Source organism: Ictalurus furcatus, chromosome 22 (genome assembly GCF_023375685.1).
Source record: "Ictalurus furcatus strain D&B chromosome 22, Billie_1.0, whole genome shotgun sequence".
Lineage (NCBI taxonomy): Eukaryota > Metazoa > Chordata > Actinopteri > Siluriformes > Ictaluridae > Ictalurus > Ictalurus furcatus.
The window spans coordinates 15,406,311-15,431,626 of record NC_071276.1 but is presented as its reverse complement, the minus strand read 5'-3'; the positions used below and the strand labels follow the sequence as shown (position 1 = coordinate 15,431,626).

At 37.9% G+C, this 25,316-nt stretch overlaps 1 protein-coding gene across 1 annotated transcript in view; it reads right to left on the bottom strand.

Annotated features, from left to right (window-relative positions):
* Positions 1–25,316, bottom strand: part of nsmfb (NMDA receptor synaptonuclear signaling and neuronal migration factor b) — a 52,530-nt gene that overhangs the window by 26,483 nt on the left and 731 nt on the right. The window contains exons 2-5 of the mRNA XM_053610439.1: positions 10,841–10,902; positions 9,840–10,457; positions 8,990–9,062; positions 6,868–6,936 (exon numbers count right to left, since the gene is read on the bottom strand). Of these exons, the coding sequence (XP_053466414.1) occupies positions 6,868–6,936; positions 8,990–9,062; positions 9,840–10,457; positions 10,841–10,902 (822 nt within the window). The remainder of the gene's footprint in view (positions 1–6,867; positions 6,937–8,989; positions 9,063–9,839; positions 10,458–10,840; positions 10,903–25,316) is intronic.

Here is a 25,316-nt window from a genome sequence, read left to right as displayed (position 1 = left end):
GATCAACTAAGCACATATTGCTCAAAAGAAACTAAAATGGCAGTTAAAATAAAAAGGTAGAATAAATAAATAATAAATAAATAAATAAATAAATCCCAGATATGAATAAGATTCATATCAAAAGTAGAATTTTTTTTTATATATTTAAACTTACACTGTTAAGTACATTTATATAGATATGTCTATGCATATTTTAAGTGTATTCTGTCACGTTTATATTTGCATTTTTTTTCCAATAAGATGACTTTGACAAAGCAGCCCAGGTGCAAAAACAGGCGGACTGTCTTGAGATTTTGACGTGAACTGCAAAGACCACAGAGACACACCACAGCAATTTACCACCCTCTGGCATTTCAACAAAATAACACCTTTAACTATTCTGGACAGTCAAAGTTGTTGAGCTCTGAAAAGCGTCAGCACTCTCTCCTGGCCTTTAGACACACTGTTAGCACTCTGCCACTTCACTATGTTTGACACATCTGCAGCACAATCAAAAAGAAAACAGGTGTGACACGTGCAAGTACTGCAGGCAAGAATTTCAAAACACTTCTCTGTACCAAACTGTGACAATGACCAAGCCAAGACCAAGCGCTGTATAAACACTTTTAACGATGCTAGTGCCAGCACAGCAATACAAAAAGAGTACAAAAGAATACAAAAGAGAAAGGAAATAAACTAAAGACAAAAATGGACTGAACTATTAATGTTAAAGACAAGCTTGTAATTGTCTTATCTATTGGCAGATGTTTATTTAGGACAAAATTTGAAGTTTTAAATTCTTAATCTTGTAGCCAATGGCAGCTCATCCAAAGAGGCAGATTGGGCAGAACCCCACCATATACATCAGCCGTTCTACAAATGTTAATCTTCATCAAATCCTCGTTCACAACTCCCAATATTTTACATGGCATTGAAATAGCAATCACATCTTTTGCGAACATAGTTATTTAGAAAAATGTCACTATTTAACAGATATAAGCTGATGATCCATTGATTTGCTCGTCTTTCTAGATGTTGTGCAATCGTGAGGCAACGTGCTCAGGACCCTATTTAGCGCCATAAAGTTATTATTACACCTAGTGGTCAAAAATGAGACTGCAACAACCACTAATAGAGGCCCAATGGGGCAAGAGATCCTCCAGCCTGATGACGTATTGGATTAAATCCACAATGTACTGGATGTTGTAACATGCATGTGTCGTAGTAGGGTTCGATAGCATCATGAATGTTGAATCACGCTTGCACAAATGTATTTCGACAGGATAGTGGCAGAAAAATTATGAATCGATCTGATCTTCAGCAGAGACAGTATGTCTGTAAGTAATTCATCATGGTTAGGGTTAGGGTTAGGGTTAGAACATTCAGCACATGCGTGTTACAACATCCAGTACATAGTGGATCTAATTCAATACATCATCACGCTACAGACTGAGGTGAAGACATACTCTACTGGGGCATGAATCACACTGCCCCATGCTCACTCTCTATGAACAGTTAATGACACATTTTGAGGAATGTTTTTAATAGTCCAACGTCAAGTGGGCTCGACCAAAGACAATAATCCTTTAGTAGACCAACAGCATATCAACAACTCCAGAAAAACATACCATATATATGGATTTAAGTGAGATACTGTATATCATGAATAGGAAACATCATGAGAAACGTAAAAGTTGGGATTACCCACAATGCTTTGAAAACTAGTTATTTTGAAAAGAACCATGATTACAGTTTAAAAACGCTTAGTGTGCGAACAAAGAATTATCATCATTAGCGCATTTTGACAGAAGATTATGGCCATAGATTTATAGACACTAGCTCCTTCTTGAAAACTTCAATTCAATTATGGTTTACAAACCAATTTTAATGTACGACACGGAGTCTAAATTCATTCTGTGGGCTGCATTAGAGCCTTTATCGGGCCAGTGCCAGAACATGGGCTGTTTCTTTAGCACCCCTGAGCTATTCCTCTGTACAGAGCCACTGGATTATCTGTACTGTACAATTTGTAGCCGTACGCCTGGTATTTTGACTATGAATCTGTATGAATGGGATATGCCTATAAATGGACAACCTTTGACGCTTATCCTCTGATGCTGTCCTGTAGAAATCACTTGTGGAATAGTGAGCTACATTAATTAAAGGAGTCCTTGAGCTGTATCTTGCTGACAGCTACCTATTGATCGGCTCATTTTCTTTCACTTCTGTTTTCTGAGTGGCTGTGTGCTGACTGCCGATTTTAAAGGTTGCAACCTGGTTATTAACTGTAGCATGCATTGTGTTTGTGTGTAGATTAAGTGCATATGAATACCTTTTTGCATGATCCCAACTAACAGAGAATGTTATGAGAACGTTCAATAGAATATGTGATACGTTCTCAGAAGGTTACACAGCTCTGTAAATAGTGTCAGCTCTAAGGAGTTATATTAATACAAAAGTTCATTATAAAGACATTATCATTTTTATAATAACAACTTACCAGTCTGTACAGGATTTCGCAGAGTTTTTTGGGATTGTTGAGGCTAAAAATGCTTGATTTTGCTGCGGCTTTTTCAAAATTTGAGATGCAACTTTGCTGAGTGTTTTTTTTTGTGCTTTTTTCTTGCTGAAAACTACTTGAATTGCACAAAATTGCTTTGCACGGTCTTTCGCAGTGATGTTTGTTGGTAAATGGGACCTTTTAGCTTTATGTTTAATGCACGTGAATCGACAACGGCTTTGTTGTGATCCAAATCTGCGGAAAATCATGAAAAATTGTAAGCTCCTCCAAATATTGCAGAGTTTGCTTGATTTAGTGTTTATTTCTGCGATCTGCAATGGTAATTTTCTACTAAAACTCCGGAGTTACACAGAGACTTGTAAGGACCTAACCCTAACCCTAACCATAAACAGATTAAAACACAGTGTGTAGTTCATATAATGACATTTTGTTCAATGGCATTTATAGAAGGAGTCTCCAGTGTCAGCACTTTATAACAGTTGGTGGAGGTTTTCCACCATGAGAATGTCTTTTAACTTGCTTTGCTGATGTTCCACATCATTAAAAATAAACGGATAAAAATGTGTCGTTCTTTAAATTTTTTTTAAATGTAATAGTTGGAAACTTGTGGTATAAAGAGGAATAAAATATTTCGTGGCAATAATAATAAAGTGGAATAACTCCACTTCATGTGAGGATGCATCACACCATCCTTTTGTTATAACAGCACATACAGGCATGTTTTTTTTCTTACATGCTGTAATAACAAATTTCCTTCACGGTGATATTCAAACATTGAACAGTACTATTTTAACAAAAATGTTTTGCAATAATATGTTATTAATAATATAATTAATATGTTGCAGCAATACTGTAGGATTTTTTTATCATCAATAAATGTAGAAAAAAAATACACAGAAAATACAGAAAACTTGCCAGATTGAATGTTCTTAAGCCAAAACATTCCTAAGACTAGAATGTTCTGAAAATGTTCTGCTTGCCTAAAACTGTTAGCTAGAGTATTGTGTATTATGAAGGCCATGTATACATTATGTGTTAATATGGACCAGTAACTGAATGTACATTTTTGTGTCTGGAATGTGTATGAAGCACTGCAAACTACACATAAGCCAGTATTATCACTCAGATTGAAGTAGGTCTGAATCCACTGCAATCCCGGAAAACCCTGAGTACCATCAAGTTCACAAAAATAAAACATTGCATGTACAATGTAATCACTACAATAAAGAACACAGCCACTTAAAGGCACATTTTAACCAGTCACAGCACACACACACACACTGCAAGCTAATGATAACAACAAACAGCAGTTCAGTGACCATTTACAAAAAACACAGGTCTCGTTTCTCCAAAGAACACAATCATTCCCTCATTCCTGTCAGTGACTCAGCAAATTACACATCTCTTATCGATCAGCACATTGCCTGCTTGTACAAATTTGACTGTCAAACATTAACAAACCTCTTTTTTTCACTTCTACCTTGTGGGAAGAAACACTTTGTGGAACTAGGGTGGCACTAATTGAGCGAATTCATGCACAATCACAGAGCTCGACTTATCAGGCATCATGGCACAAAAGTTCTGATTAAGAGAAATCAACAGAGGTTGCCAAAAAATATACTCCTCTTTTTATGTATTGTCAAGAGCTGTTTTTACTCAATTATTGTTTAAAGAAAAATACAGCATGGTCCACTGATGGAACAAAAACTGAGGTTCGTCCAGAGAGACAAAAGGTTAGATGTTGACTTCTGTAACAAGCAAGGTGCAAGACCCATTAACCCTCCAAATAATCCTTTTCTATAATGTTATGATCACGTTTTTACCAGATTATTAGATCAAATTACCCATTTTTACCCTGCTACATTTAATTCTTTTTTTTTTTTTTTTACAAGAACACAATAAAGGCGTGAGCTGTGTGATAAAATAATGAGCTAAATATTCCTATTTCATGTTACCTAAATGTGTCTTTAACAAATACCAGACCTGGTTAAAGTCTATGTTTTGGTGAATGAGCAATGATGACTGTGGGTATTTGTCTAGTATTTTAGCATTTGCATTTTTCTCATGTATTTGCTAAAAACTGAAACTGAAAGTGAACTACACTGATAAATAATAAATTAGCCCTAATACTGATTAATAAAACAAAGGCATAATATAGTTCTTTTAAAAACCTCCAACATGAGGTCGATGTTGTGTTGAAAATGTGTTTAGACGACAGAAAAAAAAGGTATAAAATCAGCCATACTTTCACCCAAATCCTGATTTCATGAATATACAAATTATATATACCTGCAAGCACACCATGCATGTCCCGCCCCTTTATTCCTGATGAAACTCGGGCTGAATTTGCATACTGGAACATGACTGGCTCTTAAATTGTATGTCACAGAAACCATTGCCTCTGTTCAATACTAATTTCAATAAGATTTTGAAAAATCTCCCATGTGCTTTATTACAGAGTGCAAATAATTTGTGCAGTTTGACCAATCTGTGCACTCAAATTACTTCCCACAAAGAGATTTAATAATAAAAACATAAAATCTATGGTGGTTTTCCACACTGGCCATGTTTGCCTCTGTCTGAAGTGCGATTATTCCCAGATTGTTCCCAGATTGTTCCCAGATTGTTCCCAATGTCCACCTGGTCTGGTTTCAGACTCACCTGATTTTATCGAACCCCAGTGCATTTGCGTTCATCTTATCATGGAGAACACAACGTGACTCACCATATTTTATTTTATTTTTTAATTATCTAGTGATATTATGTGCAGCAGAGTGAACAACACTTGCGTCTGCATTCTTGTTAGTTTTGTTTAACTGCTCCTGTATGTTTTCTTCTCCCCATATCTGAATAAGGCACCTCACCTCTTGGGTGTCCCATAACATTTCCCTGCCACTCATGGTACACGTGTTGTGGAAACTAACGATGTCATCATCGGCTAAAACACAGGCACCAGGTTACTCTACTTCCTGGATAAGTGCAGACCCGAGTACAAATTGCGCTCACATTCACGGGAATCATACAACAGTTCGAGTACAACCGAACTCAGATTGCCTCCTACAGGTAGTTTCAGGTTCGGTACCACTTTGCGCTTCCTGAGCCATATGGCAGCTTTTAGTGGTGGCTTTGCGGGTAAGGCTCTGGGTTATTGATCGGAAGGTTGGGGGTTCAAGCCCCAGCTCTGCTAAGCTGCCACCGTTGGGCCCTTGAGCAAGACCCTTAAACCTCTCTGCTCCAGGGGTGCTGTATCATGGCTGACCCTGCACTCTGACCCCAACTTCCTAACATGCTGGGGTATGCGAAGAAAAGAATTTCACTGTGCTGTAATGTATACGTGATTAATAAGGTCTCATTATCATTTTTCATGCAAACTGTGCTCTGTTTCGGACTAAACTGCCAGTGTGAATGTCCCCAAAGACTAAAGCGCAGCCATGCGATTAATACCACTGAGCACTGAAAAACAACAGTGTCCTTGGACATCTATTCAGTGACGGTTCTGGACCCCGGGGTGGCATGCTGGGGCCAATCGTTCTGTTAGATGGGGAAGTTACATAACACCCTTTTGTTCTCGATATTTCGAATAACGTTAAATGACTTAGAATTACACAACTAAAGTGGTGCACTGGGATAGACAGGCTAGAAACATTTTGCTCATCTTTATTTCTTCTTTGCTGCTATATTGCTGCCTTGGTATTTTTTCTAGCGTCAATCATCCCTTGTTCCACTTCATTGCAACTTGTGAAAAAAAAATGCCTTCTGACCTACATGGGAAACTTGGTCCAATGTCTTAACAAGTCTGAGTACAAAATGTGTTGTTGGGGGTTTTTTTTCCATTGCCACTTTGCCACTGAGTACAAAATAAAGTAATCATGTTATATAATCATTATATAAGAGATGACTCACTCCACATTTAGGGGGGCTGCAGCATGTTGCCCCCGCCAGGCCCTTCCCAGAACCCCTATTCACCTACTATTATGCTAGTTTGGAAATGACTTCAATTTAAGACATTGTTATTGGTCAGCTTTGATTTTGTTCCATAAATATATGTCCACTTTTAGTCCATAGCAATTTTGATGTCTTGAATACAAGCCAAGACTCTCTTTTCAACCTCTCCCTCAAAATACATTAAAAAACTTTTATTTCATTTTCATGAAATCCCTTGTCCTACTACTGCCCTGTTAATGTCTGGCAAATATGTCGCTTTCACAGCTTTTAAATGTCTTGGTGCGCACAGGGAAAAATTAAACACTTCATTTTTTGACACTATTAAAGGTATAACATTTCTGCATCACACTGACAATGTGTGTGTGTGTGTTTGTGTGTGTGTGTGTGTGAAGGAGGTGCACAGCACAGTTAGTGAACAGTACCTCTCCATCAGTGCGGTGGCCTCCTGCTCTCTTTTCCTCCTCTTTCTGTCAGCAAAGCCGCGGAAAGCCCTGCCAGGACCGGTCACAATGTTAGAGTGTGTGTGTGTGTGTGTGTGTGTGTGTGTGTACAAAGCGGGCAGTGAAGGATTAGTCGAGGGGAAAAACCAAGAGACCACATAGTGTTAGAACCACAAGAGGTATCAAACCACACACCCACACACCCACCCACACACTCACACACACCCACGATACCAGGTCAGAAGTATGGGAAACACCGAATGTCAAAAATAAATAAATAAATTACACGTTAATATATGTTCCAACAAATATATATATATATATATATATATATATATATATATATATATATATATACACATACACATAAAGGCTTCATTTAATAATTTACTTAAACATTTATTTAATGATTTATAGAATATATGTCATCCTTATATAAATCCTTATATAAATTCTTACATAAATAAATGAATATATAAATAATTGGTTTTATCTATTTATGTGTTTATTGAAGACTACATCAAGCGAACTAATGACAGATTCGTGACAGACACATTTTGGCTCTCTCCGTCCATCATACAGGAGTAGCAGAACTCGGACAAACACACCGACAGGGAGGTGCAGTTGGTTTTGGACTACTAGCCTCATCTCATGTGAGTGCAAGGGAACAAACACACACACACACACACACACACACACACACACACTGAATCATTGTCTTTGACAGGATGACAGCCCTTATCACTGACAGTCCACGGCAAAATCAGATTTGTGCCCTCAAGTCATGAACTTAATGACAGCCTGTGCTGCATGTCCATGAGTGAGAGAGACAGAAATATAGAGTTAAGTACAGAGTTCTGCTGTCTGGATGCGATAGATGTAAATATAAGGGTTACTGAACACAACTCAGATCACCTTCATACTGCAGCCAATACTTATATTCACCACCATAGCTTCTCATACAATATTAAAAACCTGACATGTTTAGTATAAAACACTTTGCACATACACAGTTATATTTGAAAACCTAGTCATAGTGATTTTATTGCAGTTTAAATACTGTTAGCATCACAGACGAAACAAAATAGTACAACATGCCAATCAAATTTTTAAAAATCCACCACTGAAGATCCTATTTCTGCATCAAGGCATGTAATATGTCTACTATTTACTTCCCTTCATAATTTATCTTTATTAACTAGCAACATTAATTAAGTGGGTTGATTACGCTGAGAGCAGGTGTGCATATCACGTTAATGTGCCAGTATAACTTCAAACACTCGGTGATGGACAAGGGAGGGGGAGCAGACATCAGGAGACATGGAGGACATCAGCACAGAAAGACAGTGGCCGGGGATGCACTTTCATTTCAGACTGTTACTAAAAAAACAGTTACTCACGATATTCTGTCCAGGAGAAGGATCAGGGAAAAAAAGGGAGAGAAAGAACAAAGAGAAGTCAAGTGCAACAGCCATGATTATTCATAATCGCAGATTAATCGGATGAGATTAGATGAAGGGTGTACATTTTTTGGCACCAGGCCAGTCAAGGGATAAATATTTCTAAAACAAATGAGTCCTGCTGCATGCAAAATCAAGGCCGATACTTTTAATGTGAAATAACAAGGATTTGACATTTTTAATGAAATGACAAGGACAAATATAGACAGCTCTAAGCATGTCTCCTTGTGGATATTCAGCAGACGGATAGAACACGTGAGTATGGCAAGATGCAGAGACAGACAACACAAATGTGAGAGAGAGAGAGAGAGAGAGAGTGTGAAGAGGCTGGAGTATCAGACGGAGAGAGAAAGACAGTGGCTCAGCAGGAGGCTCAGTATGTGGGGTCTGTCATTAAGGCATACAGCGGGCAGGTGATAATTAAGCAGTCAGACCTAGAGAGCCTCAGAGGGCTGAGAATAACCCATCTCTACTGTGAACCATAGAGACAAAGACAAACAAAGAGAGAGAGAGGAATGGCCTCAGGAATTCCTGAGCGGATTCTACTCCTGCATGATGGTGAGATCGGACGTTGGTGATTGGGGAGTTGTTGGATCTGCAGGACAGGGAGTCAGGATTTAGCACCGTGAGCATCATATACTCACGCTTGCATGGTGGTGGTGGCAGTCTGGAAGCTAAACATGTTCTCTTTGGGTAACCAGTTGTTGGTGTGCTCTTCTAAAAGATAAAAATGACACAAATGGAATCAGATAAGACCAACCACTGGGTAGAGGAAACCATTTAGACAATTGGACAGTAAATGATTATCATCCAGGGTTTGGGCCTTATTTATCAAACTGGATATGAATGAATAGATTCGGAAATTGCTTGCAGGAGAGTTTACACAAGAAATCCGATTTGTTGAGAAAAACCTTGTATGATACAAGAATTTGTGAGCTTGTGTAAATGTATATAGAAAGAGATTCCAGGGGCATGATGGCTTAGTGGTTAGCACATTTGCCAGGATGGATGGATGGAGTTTCCCTTCCGTGAACCTGGAATGATTGTCCTGAAATCATATAATTAGCATGAGTTATCAAAAATTTTAAGCACAGATTATGCTGTCAAGCTTAAATTTATAAGTTTAAAGCTTATTTATCTCAAATGTACACACGAAGTCTAACTAACGTTGACAAACATATTGTCTTGAAAGGAAGTACACCAAGACTCTGCATTGGCTGAGCTGCATTACTGGAAGCATGTTGTGCTTAGGAGGTGCTGTTTCTGCATTTAGTCATCATTTTGTTGTTGTCAGCTCTCTGTCAGCTCTGCTTTTTTTGTGATTTATCAATGTATGCACATGAATATGAAGAAAACTGGCATTACTGAAGGTTTTGTAAATCTTGCAGGAATTTTTGAGCTCGTGTAGTTTCACTCTACTAAAAGTTTGATAAATGAGGCCCACTGAGAAAGAAGAAGGACAAGTTTCCATGTCCTTCGCTCTCTTCTCCTCACCACGGTCCTCTGTGGACACCCTATCCTCACTGTACATCCTTTCCAGTTTCTTGCGCTGCTTGGAGCTGTCTCTTGGCACCGTATCGAGGTCAAGCGAGCGCTGGCTGTGACACGGAGGCCGTGGGCAGTCCTCCTTCGAGCCACTCCGTCTCGAACCCCAATCTCGGATGTTATGTGCACTTCCTGAGCTCTGTAGTGGCTGAGAAGATGGAGCGTGATGGTGGTGGCCATGACCACTGCGATGGCTTGTTCTCTGTTGGTTGGTCCGAGCCTGGGGGCCCTTTAGGACCTCAAGCTCCAGGCTCTCCTCACTACTCCTGGCCCCCAGCATGCCAACTTCCGTGCTGATGGTATAGACACGTGCTGGCTTCACTGAACTCTGTTGGGGCTGCTGGGATTGCGGCTGATCCTCAGATGAGAGGCTGCGCTCCACCGAGAGACGACGCTTGGCACTGGTGGACACAGGAACTGGCACAAGGCCCGGATCTGGCTGATCTTGCGTCTGCTTGGCTATGGGAGATGTTCTGGAGTATGGCTGCAGATGGTTATTATTGTGCAGGCAGCTAATGCTTGGAGATTCAGAGTCTTGGCCAACAAAGGTGTCAGACAGCAGGTGATCTGAATACAGAAGAGACAAAAAAAGGAGAGAGAGAAATACAGAGAGAAGGAAAAAAAACAGAGGGAACAAGTCATCTTCTGTCAAAAAGAGTCTTGGCAGCAGTTGACCCAGACCATGGGAGCAAATAAAGCTCTTTCGTAATGAAAGAGAAAATGAAGGCCGGCACAAGAAAGAGTGGAAGCTAAAATGAAAAAGGTTGAGGAGGACATTAAAATCTAGCGGTCAAATGTGTAGCTAATATTAAGGGTAAAAGCCTTTGAGAAATCATTAATAAGTCCCGAGAAAAAGGATGGCTGAAACTGTCAAGAAGAAGGATTAGAGCAGAGAGAAATCTAGAGAAAATATGAGTGGAGAGTGTGCGTGTGCGTGTGTGTGGTCTGACCTGATCCGTTGCGGTTCTCGGGGTTGCTTTGCGACAGGTACTCTCCAAATGCTCGAGCTGCTCTGGAGAGAGACAAACACAGGACAACATTATCAAACTGATGACATCATCATATTATCTGTCCAGATCATATTAACTGGCCACAACATTACTGTAAGCAACATCAACCATTTACATCTGAGCTCATGTATTGATTACACCACATGACCCTTTCACACTTAAGAACATTTAAGCATAGTTTACATAAAGCTACACAACACAGCCTCCATGATAACCAACATTAAAATCTGTGCTGAAAGTGTCACGGTGCACCTTGATGTCAAAAAACTGTCACTTAACCCATGTGTTATGTCAACGCCATCACAGTTGATACAAACAGTCTTACGAATTGTATGTAAGCTTGCATCAGTTGTCATAAAAGTCTGTCCCATAGTCTTACGAACACTGCCCTTAAGTAGTGGTGCCAAGAATGTTATGTGCTATAATGCATTATAACTGACACTACACATACAGTACTGCATCAGAGGCGGTGTTAGAGCATGTTAGTGTCTACAATGTTCCTACAAAGAGATATTATTGTTTATATTGACACCATGAAGTCATATATTCATGCTTTATAAATATTATAAGCAGTTATACAGACTTATGTGAAGGGATTATAAGGTATTATACCACAGCGGTGGTTAATTCTCAGTAGCAGGTGTTGATTAACTTTCTATCACAGCAGCTCTGACTGTTATTCTGGCTATAATGCAAATCACTGATGTATAATAATAATAATAATAATAATAATAATAATAATAATGTACTTGTTCTAATACTTTATTGGCTCTATAGAAAGAGTTGTACAACAAATATGCCATACAGTATTAGGCCATTATAAACTAAAAGTTATAAATTAAACCAAATAATAAATGAATTTTGTTTGTGTTGTTTAATGGAAAAACATGTTTAGCATATTTAGCATTTCTGGAAGGAGTCTCCAGTGTCAGTGATAACAGGTTAATGCAATGCGTTGTAAAGCAGGGGATTGAATCCTGAGCCATGAGACATGGTGTGCTGACTGTTTGACAAATGCCTAAAAAAAAAAAAAATAAAAAAATAAAAAAAAAAATAAAAATATTGATTGTATGTGGAATTAATGGATCAGGATGATCCAGATCTGAGAGAGAAGCATTTTTAAAGAAATTCAGGCACGAGAGCTAATTTTCTGAAAGACATCCTGCAAGGTTCATTAGCGTGTCCTTGCATTTCATTAGAGTTTCATTGCCCTCTCATTGAACAGGAACTACAAAGAGATATCATGTTTGTGTTTATGTTCACGCTATAGGAGGAGCTGCGGCCAATATTAGTGATTAATGTGCTGTGCATTGCCATGCCATGATGTATGTTATGTTATGATGGAGGACAGGCACAAGCAATATAACCCAAATCTGTTGGTGTGTGTGTGTTTATATGCTGCTCTTGCTCGAAAACCCACTGCACACCCTAACAAACCTGCTGAACCATATCTTATCTGAAAAACAATATTTTATCTGCTCACTCCCACATGCATTTGCAGCGTTCATCCCAGTGACCTACTCTAACCACTGGAGAAATCCACGTTCACTGAAGTGTACGCAGAACTCGTCGTTTATTAATTCTTTTTTATAACCGTCCTTCAGAAGCTTTATATATATTCATCTAATGTTCTTGTCCAATTGTCTTGAACGTCTCAGAACCGCTCTAATCGCTTTCATGCACTGCTTTGGTACAATCTGTCCCTCTCAGCTTCTCTCTCACAGTCCATCCAGCGCTAATGCTAATACCTTCCCACACACACATGCTTTTCCTGTAGGCACAGCTCCATGTACTCACACACAGACATACACACACAAACATACTCCTGCACACGCTTACACATGCACACATTTACAGATGTGCAAAGACTCAGTTCTGACCTTCCTTATGGTTTCCATTTTGACTATTCAAACACACACACACACACACACACACACACACACACACACACACTATCACTCAAACCCTACAAGCGACCGGCTCAAGGCAGATTGTGCAATCTAGGCATTATCTGGGGACACAGGGAGATGGAAGTGTTGGTGTAGTGACGCTTGCCTGCAACTACACACTCAATAATTAAATGCCAGCCTGCACGTGCATGCAGCACTCACTCACTCACTCGCTCACTCGCTCGCTCTCCCTCCCTCCATCCTTCCTTCCCTCACTACAGACTGTAAAACTGTCACTTAAAAAAATATGTGTGAATAAATCGTGAGTGAAGCTGTGTGTAACAGAAAAGCAAGCCCAGTCATGTCGAGTACCTGACAAAAAGTTTTTAGTCGGGTGAATCATCGGAGCAGTCAATTTCTACTCTTAAAAAAAAAACGATAAGTGACTTAAGAGTGAGTTAGGGATGGTACTAACATTTTTACAGCCATACATACAGTACATGAACTGAATATGCACCACATTTCTTATCCATCATAAAATTCTATGATTTTAGGTTTGATTAGACAGGTTAAATGTGTGATACATGATTTCCAGGTAAAATTGTCTTTACAAATCACACCAGTAGGACAAATTAGGTTTTTTTTTTTCTTCAGTTTTATGCAAAGACAGTGCATGCTATTATAGGAAAATAATCTACAAAGGTGTGAGGTGATATGAGTACTGTATACTGTTACTACCCCTGATGTTGAATGTTTTCCTATAACCACATGTTCCGAAGTATCTTATTCCTTTTCTACCACAATTACAATTTTTTAAATTCATTAAAAAATGACACATCAAACATGTTATCCATTTATAGTTACATTCAGTGTTGTGGAACATCTATGAGACAAATTATTTCCTGTTCTCACTTGCGTTATAACAGCTATAAATAAGCTGAGCAATAAGTGTATTCATCTAAAATGAGACCCAAGCAAATGGCACAAATTTATATTCATCTACAAACTTTCTTAGAGTTTGGTTCTCTATCTATTTATAATAAATAGCAATGAAGGAATGTAACCCCTTTTCAGCCCTCTCTGGCTTTATGTGTAGATGCTGTTGCATTGTTCCTGTTGATTCCAGAACTTATACATCCAATTGCTCAAATAACATCCAATAACTCTTTGTATAGAGAGTAGTGCAGCTCAAAGTGAAAAAGCCTACACAGAAAACTATGTACACTTGTGTGCACTGTATGCAGAAAATAAACGCCCCTCCAGTCAATTGACGAGCTGGCAGGGCCTCAATTTTCCATGCAAGATTACACACAAGGCAGAAATGACCCTGGTACCGACAGATGGAGATTATCCACATAACCATTAAAGTGAAAATGCATCCGAGATTCATTTCAAACTAATTGAACAGGTGACGCACCTACCAAAGCTGGCATTTGCAACCTTTAAAATATTAGCTATAATAAAAACTGCATTAAAGTAAAACATTTTTGGTGCAGCAAAAATATTAGTCATAAAACATCTAAAAACAAGGAGCAACACTGGAAGTTAGTGTTTGAATGCAATGAGTTCATTTGCATATTAGTATGTAATATTAATACAGATAAATACAGATATCAGATATATTTCAATCGGACTGGAAACACATACAACCACAGGCATAAATGGGTTGAATCTTTTCAGAATACATTACTAGATGACTACCAATGATATAACTGATATATATTGATATAAATCAATCCGTACAGAATTTTGCTAAGTTTTTTGTGATTGTTGCGGACAAAAATGCTTGATTTTGCTGCGCGTTTTTTCAAAATGTTGTGCTTTTTTTGCAGAAAACAACTTGAATTGCCGCAATTACAATCGCAAGAAATTGTTTTGCACGGCCTTTTGCAGTGATGTTTGTAGGTAAATGAGACCTTTTAGCGGTACTCATGTTCGACGCACGTGAATGGAAGAGGGCTTTGACTGAATGCACGTTGCGATGATGTCACATGACACGTCTCGGCCCAAATCTGCAGAAAATCTGTGGTAATTTTGGAAAACTGCAAGCTCCTTCGAATATTGCGGCGTTCCTTTCTGCGATCGCAAAATCGCGAACTCCTGGAGGGACTTGATATATTTCTGGAGTGTTTTCGGTGGTGGCTTCAGAGGGAACACAAAAAACAAACGGCATCTGATTGGATTTTGAGAAGCTTCAACAAACTTGTTAAAATCGCTGACTAGACCTTTAAACAATAAACTCAACCCTTTCAAAGGCTATTATTCTATTGGCTGGTCCTGTCATACCGTGGCATTGTCCTAAACTCACGCTCGCTGCATAATAACAGAACAAAAGCAATTGCCTTGCATTAATAGTGGACCTCCAAAGGATCCTGGATTTTGTGTAGACAAAAACAGAAAGCCGCTCAGGCAGGACGAATTAAAACATGAATAAAACATAATGTGAAAATGCAGAATGCATTTTCCTGCATTTTCACACACACACACACACACACACACACACTGTAATAAGCTTTACTAAGTCTCCCTCTCTTCATCTTATGCCCTCGTTTGTAGAAGGCTGATTTGTGCTTCTGGGAGCATCCTGCATCATGTGTGCAGTCATGGGATAGATGCAGAAAGGTAACGAAAGAAGGAATAACTGAATTTAAAAAACAAGTTTAGGAGAGAGTAAGAAAAGATGGAGATGTGACCCAGAGAAGGATCCAGAAAGAGCTAACGTGAGTAAGATAGGAAGAGAGGGGGTGAATTCTGTGACTGATGTACGCTCTTGGCTGAAGAGCTTTGCCTGAGTGATAAAAAAAAAAGCAACTGCAAAAATGTCTAAGAGCCAGATATGGACATGGTTAAATCACACAAACACAGACTGCACAAATATTGTGCACGGATGCAGAGACAGATTTTGTCTTGTAGTTCTTGCCTCGGTGGCAGGCTAGTGTTGAGTTAATTCTCTTAAAATCAGTGTGTTCATTTGCTGTACACTGAACACATGACCTGACCTCGTTTTCTTCTCTTCTCCACCTCCTCACACACTCATACCGCTCTCAGTCTCCTATCCGGTGTAATTGAGCACCAGGGCCAGGTGAACTGGTAAACACCAATTTGGCCGCTTCGATCTCTTGATCTGCCGTTCTTATAGCCTCCCACTTCACTCTTTCTCTCTCGTTCTCTCTCTCTCGCTTTCGCTCGCTCTCTCTTGCTCGCTCGCTCTAGTTCTCTCTCTCTCTGTTCCCTCTCCATTTCTCTCCCAGACTCTCTCATCATAGTATATTGCATTTGTGACACAGTAATATCTGTAAGATAATACTGAGACCTGGTTGCTGAGTCATGCTGGATAGTATCCACATTTCTCATACTCTACTGCAGTAAATAAATAAATAAAAATTTAATGAGGTAGACAGTTTCTCATGCTGTCCTGATTCTTTTAGCACATAAAGAAAAAAAAAAACAGTCCTGGCATTTACAATAGAAAAATCATATTAGAAAACAGTTCCAAATGACCTACTTTTTTCTTAATTTACTTGTTTTTATTTTTCTTTTCTTTTTTTTAATGACCTCATTTAATGATAAGCATTTGGGAGACAAAGGCTATTGAATGCAATTGCTGAGCAAGGTATTTCTGAAAACCACGGTTAATAATGGCAGGCTGGTGTTACACAAAGGCTATCAAGGTTAACAGTGACCTCAAAACAACTGGAAATGCTTCAAGTAATAAGGATAAAAACATAGCAGGACATGCTGTTATAGGAAAATAATAAACAATGCAAAGCAGAGTTACCATTACCACTCCAAATAGTATTATCTTTGAATAACAGCAATGTTTTCTTCCTCTTATACCACAGCAATTTGCCAACGATTACAATTTTCAATTAACTACAGAACAATGTGTCAAGTCCCGCCTCCACCCTGTGTGTGTGTGTGTGGAGTTTCCATGTTCTCCCCATGCTTCGGGTGTTTCATCTGGGTACTCCGGTTTCCTCCCCCAGTCCAAAAACATATGTTGTAGGCTGATAGGGATTTCCAAATTGTCTGTAGTGTGTGAATGTGTGTGTGATTTTGCCCTGTGATGGGTTGGCACCCCATCCAGAATGTCCCCTGCCTCGTGCCCCAAATTCCCTGGGGTTAGCGCCAAGCTCCCCCACAATCCTGTGTAGGATAAGCGGTATGGAAAATGGATGGATGGATAGATAGATGGATAGACCATGTGTCCATGTTTTATCCATTTATCCTTAATAGTATATAGTTAATTGTGTAGAACGTCCATGAAACAAGTTAGCTCCTGTTATCACTTACGTTATGGCAGTTATAAACAGTTGTTCCCTCACCAGTCTGTCTTTTTCAGTTAAAAAAGCACAATGCGTACCACCACTGACTGTTACAAATAAACATCTCCTCTCCGAAAACCTCACCTTGTCAACCATTACACACGTTTTAAATCCATTTATGTAAATTGTCCACCATTTATGTCCCTGTGTATGTTGTAACTACAGAAACGATAACTTATTAGAAGGACTGCATTAATATAAACCTGAGCCTTACCGCGGGAACTACTGTCAGAGCTGCTGTTACACAAAAATAATGAATGCCTTCAACAGTGTTCACTTCAACAGTGCTGTCGTATAAAACTTTATAACGGTTTGGACCGTAAACATTAGGGCTTCGGGGAAAAAACAGAAGAATGGACTAGAGACATGAAAGCATGAAAGGTTATTATATCTAAACACATGCAAGATCTTTGCAAAAGGACTCTAAAAACAAAACACAGGCAAAGTCAACTACACATGAGTGAAACTGATGATCGTCGGCGGAGCTAAAGCTGTGTCCAAACACAAAGTTTAGTTAAAAGAAGTGTCAAGAAGTGGGTTCTGTCATCTATATAAACATAGCTTTCTCTAAAAACCAATAATTGAGTCCTTTTGCATTTAACACTCGTACATAAGGCAGGATGTACAGATATAGACGAACACCATAGCATTAAGAGGGAGTAACTGCCCCGTCACAATGACATAAAGTCCTGACCTTGTGCCTAACACAATGGCAATGAGACACCAGTAATTACAAGCTTCATCTAAGCTAAGCAAGCACAATTAGCTTCATCCTTTAATTAGAATAATTACTGTACATCTAGTTTTTTACAGAGATACATTCCCCAATATTATTTCAACATCAGCTTGGCACCATGTCTTTGGCCACATTTAGAATGATACTTTTAGCATTAAGATTAATAATACACGGGCGTGAGCGAGAGGTCAAAGCCTGCAGGACAACCAAAGAACTGCAATATGCATTTACAGTGTTCATTCAGTCATCTTTAGTAACTGCCTGATCAGGGTTGCAGTGTTTGCTACTTTTTTATTTAAATTTTGAGAGCTAAATCGCACACAGATTAAAATAACAACTGAAGGGATGTAGCTGAAGTCGAGGAAATGTTCAGGAAAAATTCACACACACATGCTGACAGTGGTGGCCAATTACAGGTTTAAATCTGACTATGAGTGTAAGTTCGAATACTGATACAGATAGGGATTTTTGGAGCACTAAGCAGGTACAGATACATATAGTGGCATTGTGTTACACCCCTAATGGAGGGGGTCATATGACCTAAACAAAAGATACAGCTTGCAAATGTGCTACTTGTAGCAATACATTTACATGATACTGATTATCACCCTCAGAAACTATTCAATCATAAATCATACGCATCACAACAGGTGTAACTGTAAAGCAATCTATCATAAAGCAAATAAATAAATAAATAATCAATTTTGACAGCCAAATAATTTCAGGAACAAATCAAATGTGATCTTGGTGTTTTTGTCAGATACAAAGAAAGCTGCTGCTGTTTTGCAATATTGTGCAAAAAATGAAAAACCGAGAAGTGGAGTTATTAAAATGTCTTATGACAGAACAGCTCTACAAACTGAAATTCAGCAACAGCCCCTAAAAAGCCAATTTTTCTGTTTACTGTTATTTAATTTAAAATGCATCACTTTGACTCATCTCAGCTGTCCTACATTCTCACTACTGCTATCTAATGATTCAAATGAGTGCACACACATTATTTAAGCACTTGAGTGAAATTCAGGAAACAGTGGATTTTTACAGTGTATAAATTGTCCATGCAAACTCACCAATTAGTTTTTTACTATTAAACCAAATGGATGTCATTAGTGGGTATAAATATAACATATAAAACAGTCACACTGATGTTTTCCTCTTTGTCTAGTGGAGTAGCATGCTTGTTCCTTGTTACAGGCTAATGTTTACAGTATGTCCTATTAAAAGCCAACCAATTATATCTCATCACTTCAATGATAGCATGAAGAATTCATATTCATACCTCTATATCATCTGGTTTCATGTTAAATGAGCTCTCTGAGGGCAAGCTCTCATGTCCTGTAAAGTAATCGAATTTGCGAATCCCCTAAAAGAAATGTTCTCCTTGTTCACTGATACGGCATTTTGCCAAAATAATAATCATCACATTTTGATGCATTACCTAAGGTCGAGCAATTACAACACTAACCAGTGAATCATCTCTAATGCTTTCCATCCAGGAACTCCATAGACAAAACAAACTGCTTTTCAGAAAGCCAATAGAGAAGCCATGTTCCCACAGATCAGAGGTGTAGGATCCAGTTCAAATCTGTTACACAATGTAACAATAATGCACTATTTCCACTACATTACATCAGCAGCTGAGAGAGATGATTTAGAGGGATGTTTACTGTTCCTTGCTTGAAATATCAGTGGAAAAACCTCTCCAGACTAACAAGGACAAAGTTTTCTGGATGCCATTTGTGTCCCACTCATACTACATTTACAAATGTTTATGCTAAGTAAAAGAAAAAGTCCTTTTAAACAAACTGTGGACAAGTTAAAAACATACGATAAAATATAATATATCTACAACATGTTTTTGCCTGACACAGTGACCCACTATACTGTAATGACATTTTACCTTGAAATAGAATCAATAAAATACTTCAAAAAATCTTGCTTGATTGCTTAAAACATCCTTTCCCATGAGTCATCCATTATAGGTTATAAAAATGTACATTTTAGCTCCACGGCATTCACTCACCTGAACACATACACCCCTAAGGCATATTTGGAATAAGTCACATGTTCAAGATGAAGATGGATTGTCTGAATTTCCCCGAAGATCATGGGAAAACAAGCTCTCTCTCTCTCTCTCTCTCTCTCTCTCTCTCTCTCTCTCTATATATATATATATATATATATATATATATATATATATATATAAAATATTTTTTTCAATGATATTTCAGTGATAAGGACTGTTACCCAAACAATCCACTTACCCGAATCCTATATTGAAAGTAAATATTATTCATTTGAAAATATTAATTACAAAATTAAGTAAATCATCAGAAAGTCCTTAATGTCCTCATGTCATAAGCATAGGTGCTAGTTAACCACATTTTGTGTTTTTGCTAATTCTATGCTAAAAAATCAACCCTGTTAACAAATGATATTGCTGCCTGAGATGGGTTATCTCAATTAGTTACGTGACAGTTTTCTTAGATTTAGCATTGAATTATTATGTTGTTTTTTTTATTATTATTATTAAAATCCATTTTTAAGTGGTACAAGGGCTAGGTGGCACCCTAATCATAGACTTACCTTTCTCAATATACAGTTGGCCTAGTTCTGAAAACACAATAAAGAGTCCAATCTCTCTACCTGCTACATGCTCTAATAAATGATATTATTCTTTTCATGATTTTCCCTATGGGAATGACACGAAGACAGAAATGCTACTGATTGGTGTCATACTCTAACGTCACGCTGCTGATGAAGCTGATTCTGACAAGACTCGCCCAGCCAAGAGAATGAATTAGAGCGAGAGGATGAATAAAAGACTGCCAGCTTATAATTACTGTAATTGTGTAAGTCAATGAATTACAGCGGTGCTATGTATGAGCAGCAGAGCAATGTGCTCTCATTACCTAAGCAGCTACGGTTCAGTAAATGAGTAAGGGAATAAGCTAATAACTGCTATCTGACATATTGATAACCGGAATATTGCACATAGAATTTTCAAGTGAATGTGTAATAAATAAAAGCAACACTTCTTTAGCACCTCAGTGTCCTCTGTCAGGATTATTATGTATGGTAATAAATGTGATGGTTGGTTAATAGGGGGAAAAATTCTACTACATATCAGGAACTTGCTGTTATTATTCTGAAACCATTGTATATAATTATATAACTATAGTTAGGACCTATAGCATGGGGTTGTATAGGGTCAAACAGGCAACACCATTCACGACTGATATTTTTTAGTTTCCTTAATCATGCAATGACACTTTCCAACAGCAAGCTCTTTCATTTAAACCAAACCAATCCTACAGCTATATCATTTTTTCTTTTGTGTTTGATTGAGGAATACTCTATTTACTTCTAGTTTCTCCTCCAAGAGCATTTTGAAAAATCATGGATTGAGAAAGTAGTCGAACTCGTTCGTGTTCATTACATCTGCTGTTGTATTTCACACGTGTCATGCAATGGAGTCGGAGACAGATGCAATTGCAGGTTAGATTTTTATTTTAAAAAGGCACTGGCAAACGGTTCCAACAGATAAAACAAAAACCATAAACAGGGACAGGCAGAAAGTCAGGCGATCAGCAAACAGTACATCACGGACATTTCCAAAATCCAAGAACTAAGCAACAAGGCAAGATCAAAAAGCAGAATAGCGAGGCTTGGTAAGTCAGGTAAAGGTACACTGAGCATTATTTCGTCTTTGTGAGAGTCCGTGTTTATATAGGGTGTGTGAGTGATTGGTAACAGGTGTGCACGTTTAGAACTCAGGCGTACCGGTGGACTTTAGTCCATGGCGGCCATGTTTGTAGGCCGCTGTGTGTTCTGGGAAGTGGAGTTTGATGTGACTGTCGATCACTGCTGATGGCATGTTATGGATGTATCAGTGAAGCAAGCTTAAATAAATTACACTCTGTGTAATCACGTGACACAGCTGTTCCTGATAGGCCGCATGATTCTGCAGTCTGGGCTATAAAGAAATCATACCCAGCCAATTCTTCATGCCATTCAGTGTATTTTTACTTAGGACCATTGATGGTGCTGATGTTCTTCCTTCCACAAATGTCAAAAATCTACTTTAAGCCATTTGTAGTAACTTTTTAACAGTAAGACATTGTAGATATCAAAAACTGAACTACTGAAGCAAGAGGGTCCATTTATACCAGCAGACAATTAGGTATCTACTTAGTAGGCTATGGTATTGCAAATGTATTATGGGTTGATGTTGTTTTGTTTTTTTCTGGTGAATTCTTTGCAACTAGGGATGCACCAGTAAGGTACTGGCTGATAACAGATTTGTAATATTTTCTGTATTTTATATTTGTGATGATTCAAATGTTCTTGCTCGTGTACTAAAGGATAGAAACTGTCCAATGCCACATCTATGATTTGTCACATAACTGGACAACAGAAGTGCCCATGCCTGCTATGTGTTCTTTCTAGTTTTCCAAATAAATGCTCTTTTTAGGATAAATTGCATTGCTCATATAAATCCACTAATTGCTGAATCTGCATAAACAGTGAAACTACCACCACCATGTTTGACATGTTTTAAACTGCATTTATCTCTTTCTCTAAACTTTGCTTGTTTATTATAAGCATGTCTATCCATTATATTTTAGGGGAAAATGTTTTAGAAATCTGCTAGTCTGATACAAAGAAATCATTCTCTGCCAAAATCGTAATCTGTGCCTATTTTAATGATAAAGCTGATAAAAAAAAAAATCTTTGCTGCAATACACATTGTGCCAGAATCGAGATATCTGAGGGAAGATGAGTGACGTGTGACTTCAGTCAAAGATGGCATCAGTGCCAGTGAAGTTAAGCTGCGATTCTCACAGACAGACAGAGACTGTGAGGAAAGAGAGCCTGTGAAAGGGAGGAAATGGCATTAAGATGGATTAACGAGATAATCTGACTCCCAATTCTATCATAAGAGTAAGCCGAGCATGAGCCCCTGCTGTCTGTGTGAGATTAGACATTTTTAAATGCCTCAGTCACTTGTTTATGTTCACCTATATCCTTTTATGGTGTCTATTTTAGTTAGACGAGACTCCATGGCCATTTAACGGGATTAAGTAAGGCGGTAATTTACTCTATAGAACAGGAAGAGAGGAGACTGAAAGAAAAGTGGCTATGATAATAGCTTTATTACCCATGTGAGGTCAGCTTGGTTCACTAAGCTCACAGGTCAGGCAAAAATCACAGGACGGATTCGAATTTCAAAAAGTGGTTGGCTAATAGGCTTACTTTGGAGCCTCTGAGGTGACATGGTGAGTATTTTTTAATAAGAGGTGGTCATGAATTACTATATTTAGACCGCAAATTAATATTTGTAGGTCACAGGCTACATGTCTCATAGTCACAAATTATTGTGCTGTGACCACATTAGCACAAGACTATATATATTGTGGGAATGACATAATAAATACTCTGATGAATTATTTGGCGGGAACTGGTGAAAAAAATCTAATTGCTTTGAGAATCATAAGAATTCTCTTATGATGATTCCAGTATAACGGTATATTCATATTGAAATGCCAGTGAGTCTCGTGTGTCTGTATGCATCAATCCAAGATTGAAGTATAATATTAATTATCTCCACACTTAAGTTCCTGTGGCTACATTGGTTTAATTCACTTGATTTCACTTGATGTCTCACTCAATTTAAAATACAGTTGCCATGAGTTAAGCACTTTGTGGCCACAAAATAGATCTCGAGAAACGTAGCTGTTGGCAAAAACAGAATAATTCCTGTCCACACCTTATTAACACATACAGCTTGAATGAGGATTAAACAAAATACTGGCAACAAGAGACTTTAGAGTCAGTAAAAGTGCAGTCAAACCCCAAATTACTGCCAATAAGAAAACAAAGCAAAGGTTATTGTATACATTTTTCTCATGAAAGAAAGGGTGGCAAAAGTATAGACACCCCTAAGCAATATTTAAAAGAATGCATACAAATTTCCATCTATAAGAAATGTTTCATTGCAGTCAATATCCAGAAAATGTACTGTTGATTAAATATAAGGTCACACACATACATGTGCAATCCCTTAATCATCCATTATAATGGGAAAGCCAAAGCCATTATAACTCAAAAGACAGAAATCATACCACCTAACGATTATAAAAATGCACACGCAGTTCAAAATATGAGTAAGCGAAATCAGTCCTATAGTAAATAAATTCATAAATAAAACGCAACATTTGAATATTTGTCAGAAAGCTTCACCAAGATAACAGCCTCATGAAGATTAACACAGGAATACAAATGAATGGTTTCACAATTTCTATCTCTGTCTCTTTATTTGAGCCCTATTAAAAGCCCGTGGTGTAAATTAAAGAATGTAGTCCACATGCGCAAAAGGTGTAAAAGAGCTTGACATGTTCTGCGAGTAAGAGTGGCCCAAGATCCCTCTGCAGTCTTGTTAGGAAGTACAGGAGGAGACTCGGTTTTGTTATTCTCACTAAAGGAGAACTTTTTCCCAGAAAGAATTGCACTACTTTAGGGAAAGAAATGTGTTAAAATAATAAAGTATCTCTAAAATATGAAGAATAATGTGTAATTGCTTTTTATACATATTCATGGAGCCTTATCATTTTCTTTTCCTGTTTTGTACCCTTACAGAAAAGTCACGTGAATTTTTAGATACATAACATGTGGTGGACTTTTAATATTGCAGTGCATGTGTTTTTATTTCACTTTTTTTTTTTACTTTATTATCACATCATAATTTTTCACATGTAGGTCATGTGGTTTAGTTTTTCTCAGGTGATTTCTCACATGCTTAATTTATTTTCACGTGATTCACATGCAAGTCATCCAGTTTTGTTTTGTTTTTTATCAAATTTTTACACAATTAATTTCTTTTCAGATGTCAATTTTCCAAATGTGGAAGTTTCAAAGGTAGTGTATGCGTTTTTATTTACAGATTTGTTTTTGGGTTTTTTTTTTTTTTACACATATATTCATTTTCAGATGTTAATGTAATGCAGGTGATGCGGTTCGATTTTTCCACGTGTGATTTTTCACACGATTATCTTCACATGATCCGTTTTTCACATGTGCTTTTACTTTCTCAGATATGATTTGCTCACATAAATCATTCTTTTTCACCTAATGATCACCTGTTACACTGATGTGAATTGCATGAAACTGATAGAATGAAAGAACACTTCAGAATAATTCAAGGAATTAGAAAGGTGAACTTGTGAAGAAGGTGTTGAAGAGACTTCAAGAGATCCATCTACTGCATGGAATGTAAAAGAAAAAGAAAAGAAAAAGCAAGCGTGGCGAAGAATGTGGGAAAAAAATCAGTGAATTATGTTACATAAAGCCTTATTATTTGAGGGAAATAACACAAATACAATAGGTTGTAGGAGTAATAAGTAAGGACTCCAAAACTGCACTAAAACGCAGTGTGTTGTTAAATAAATAAATAAATAAATAAATAA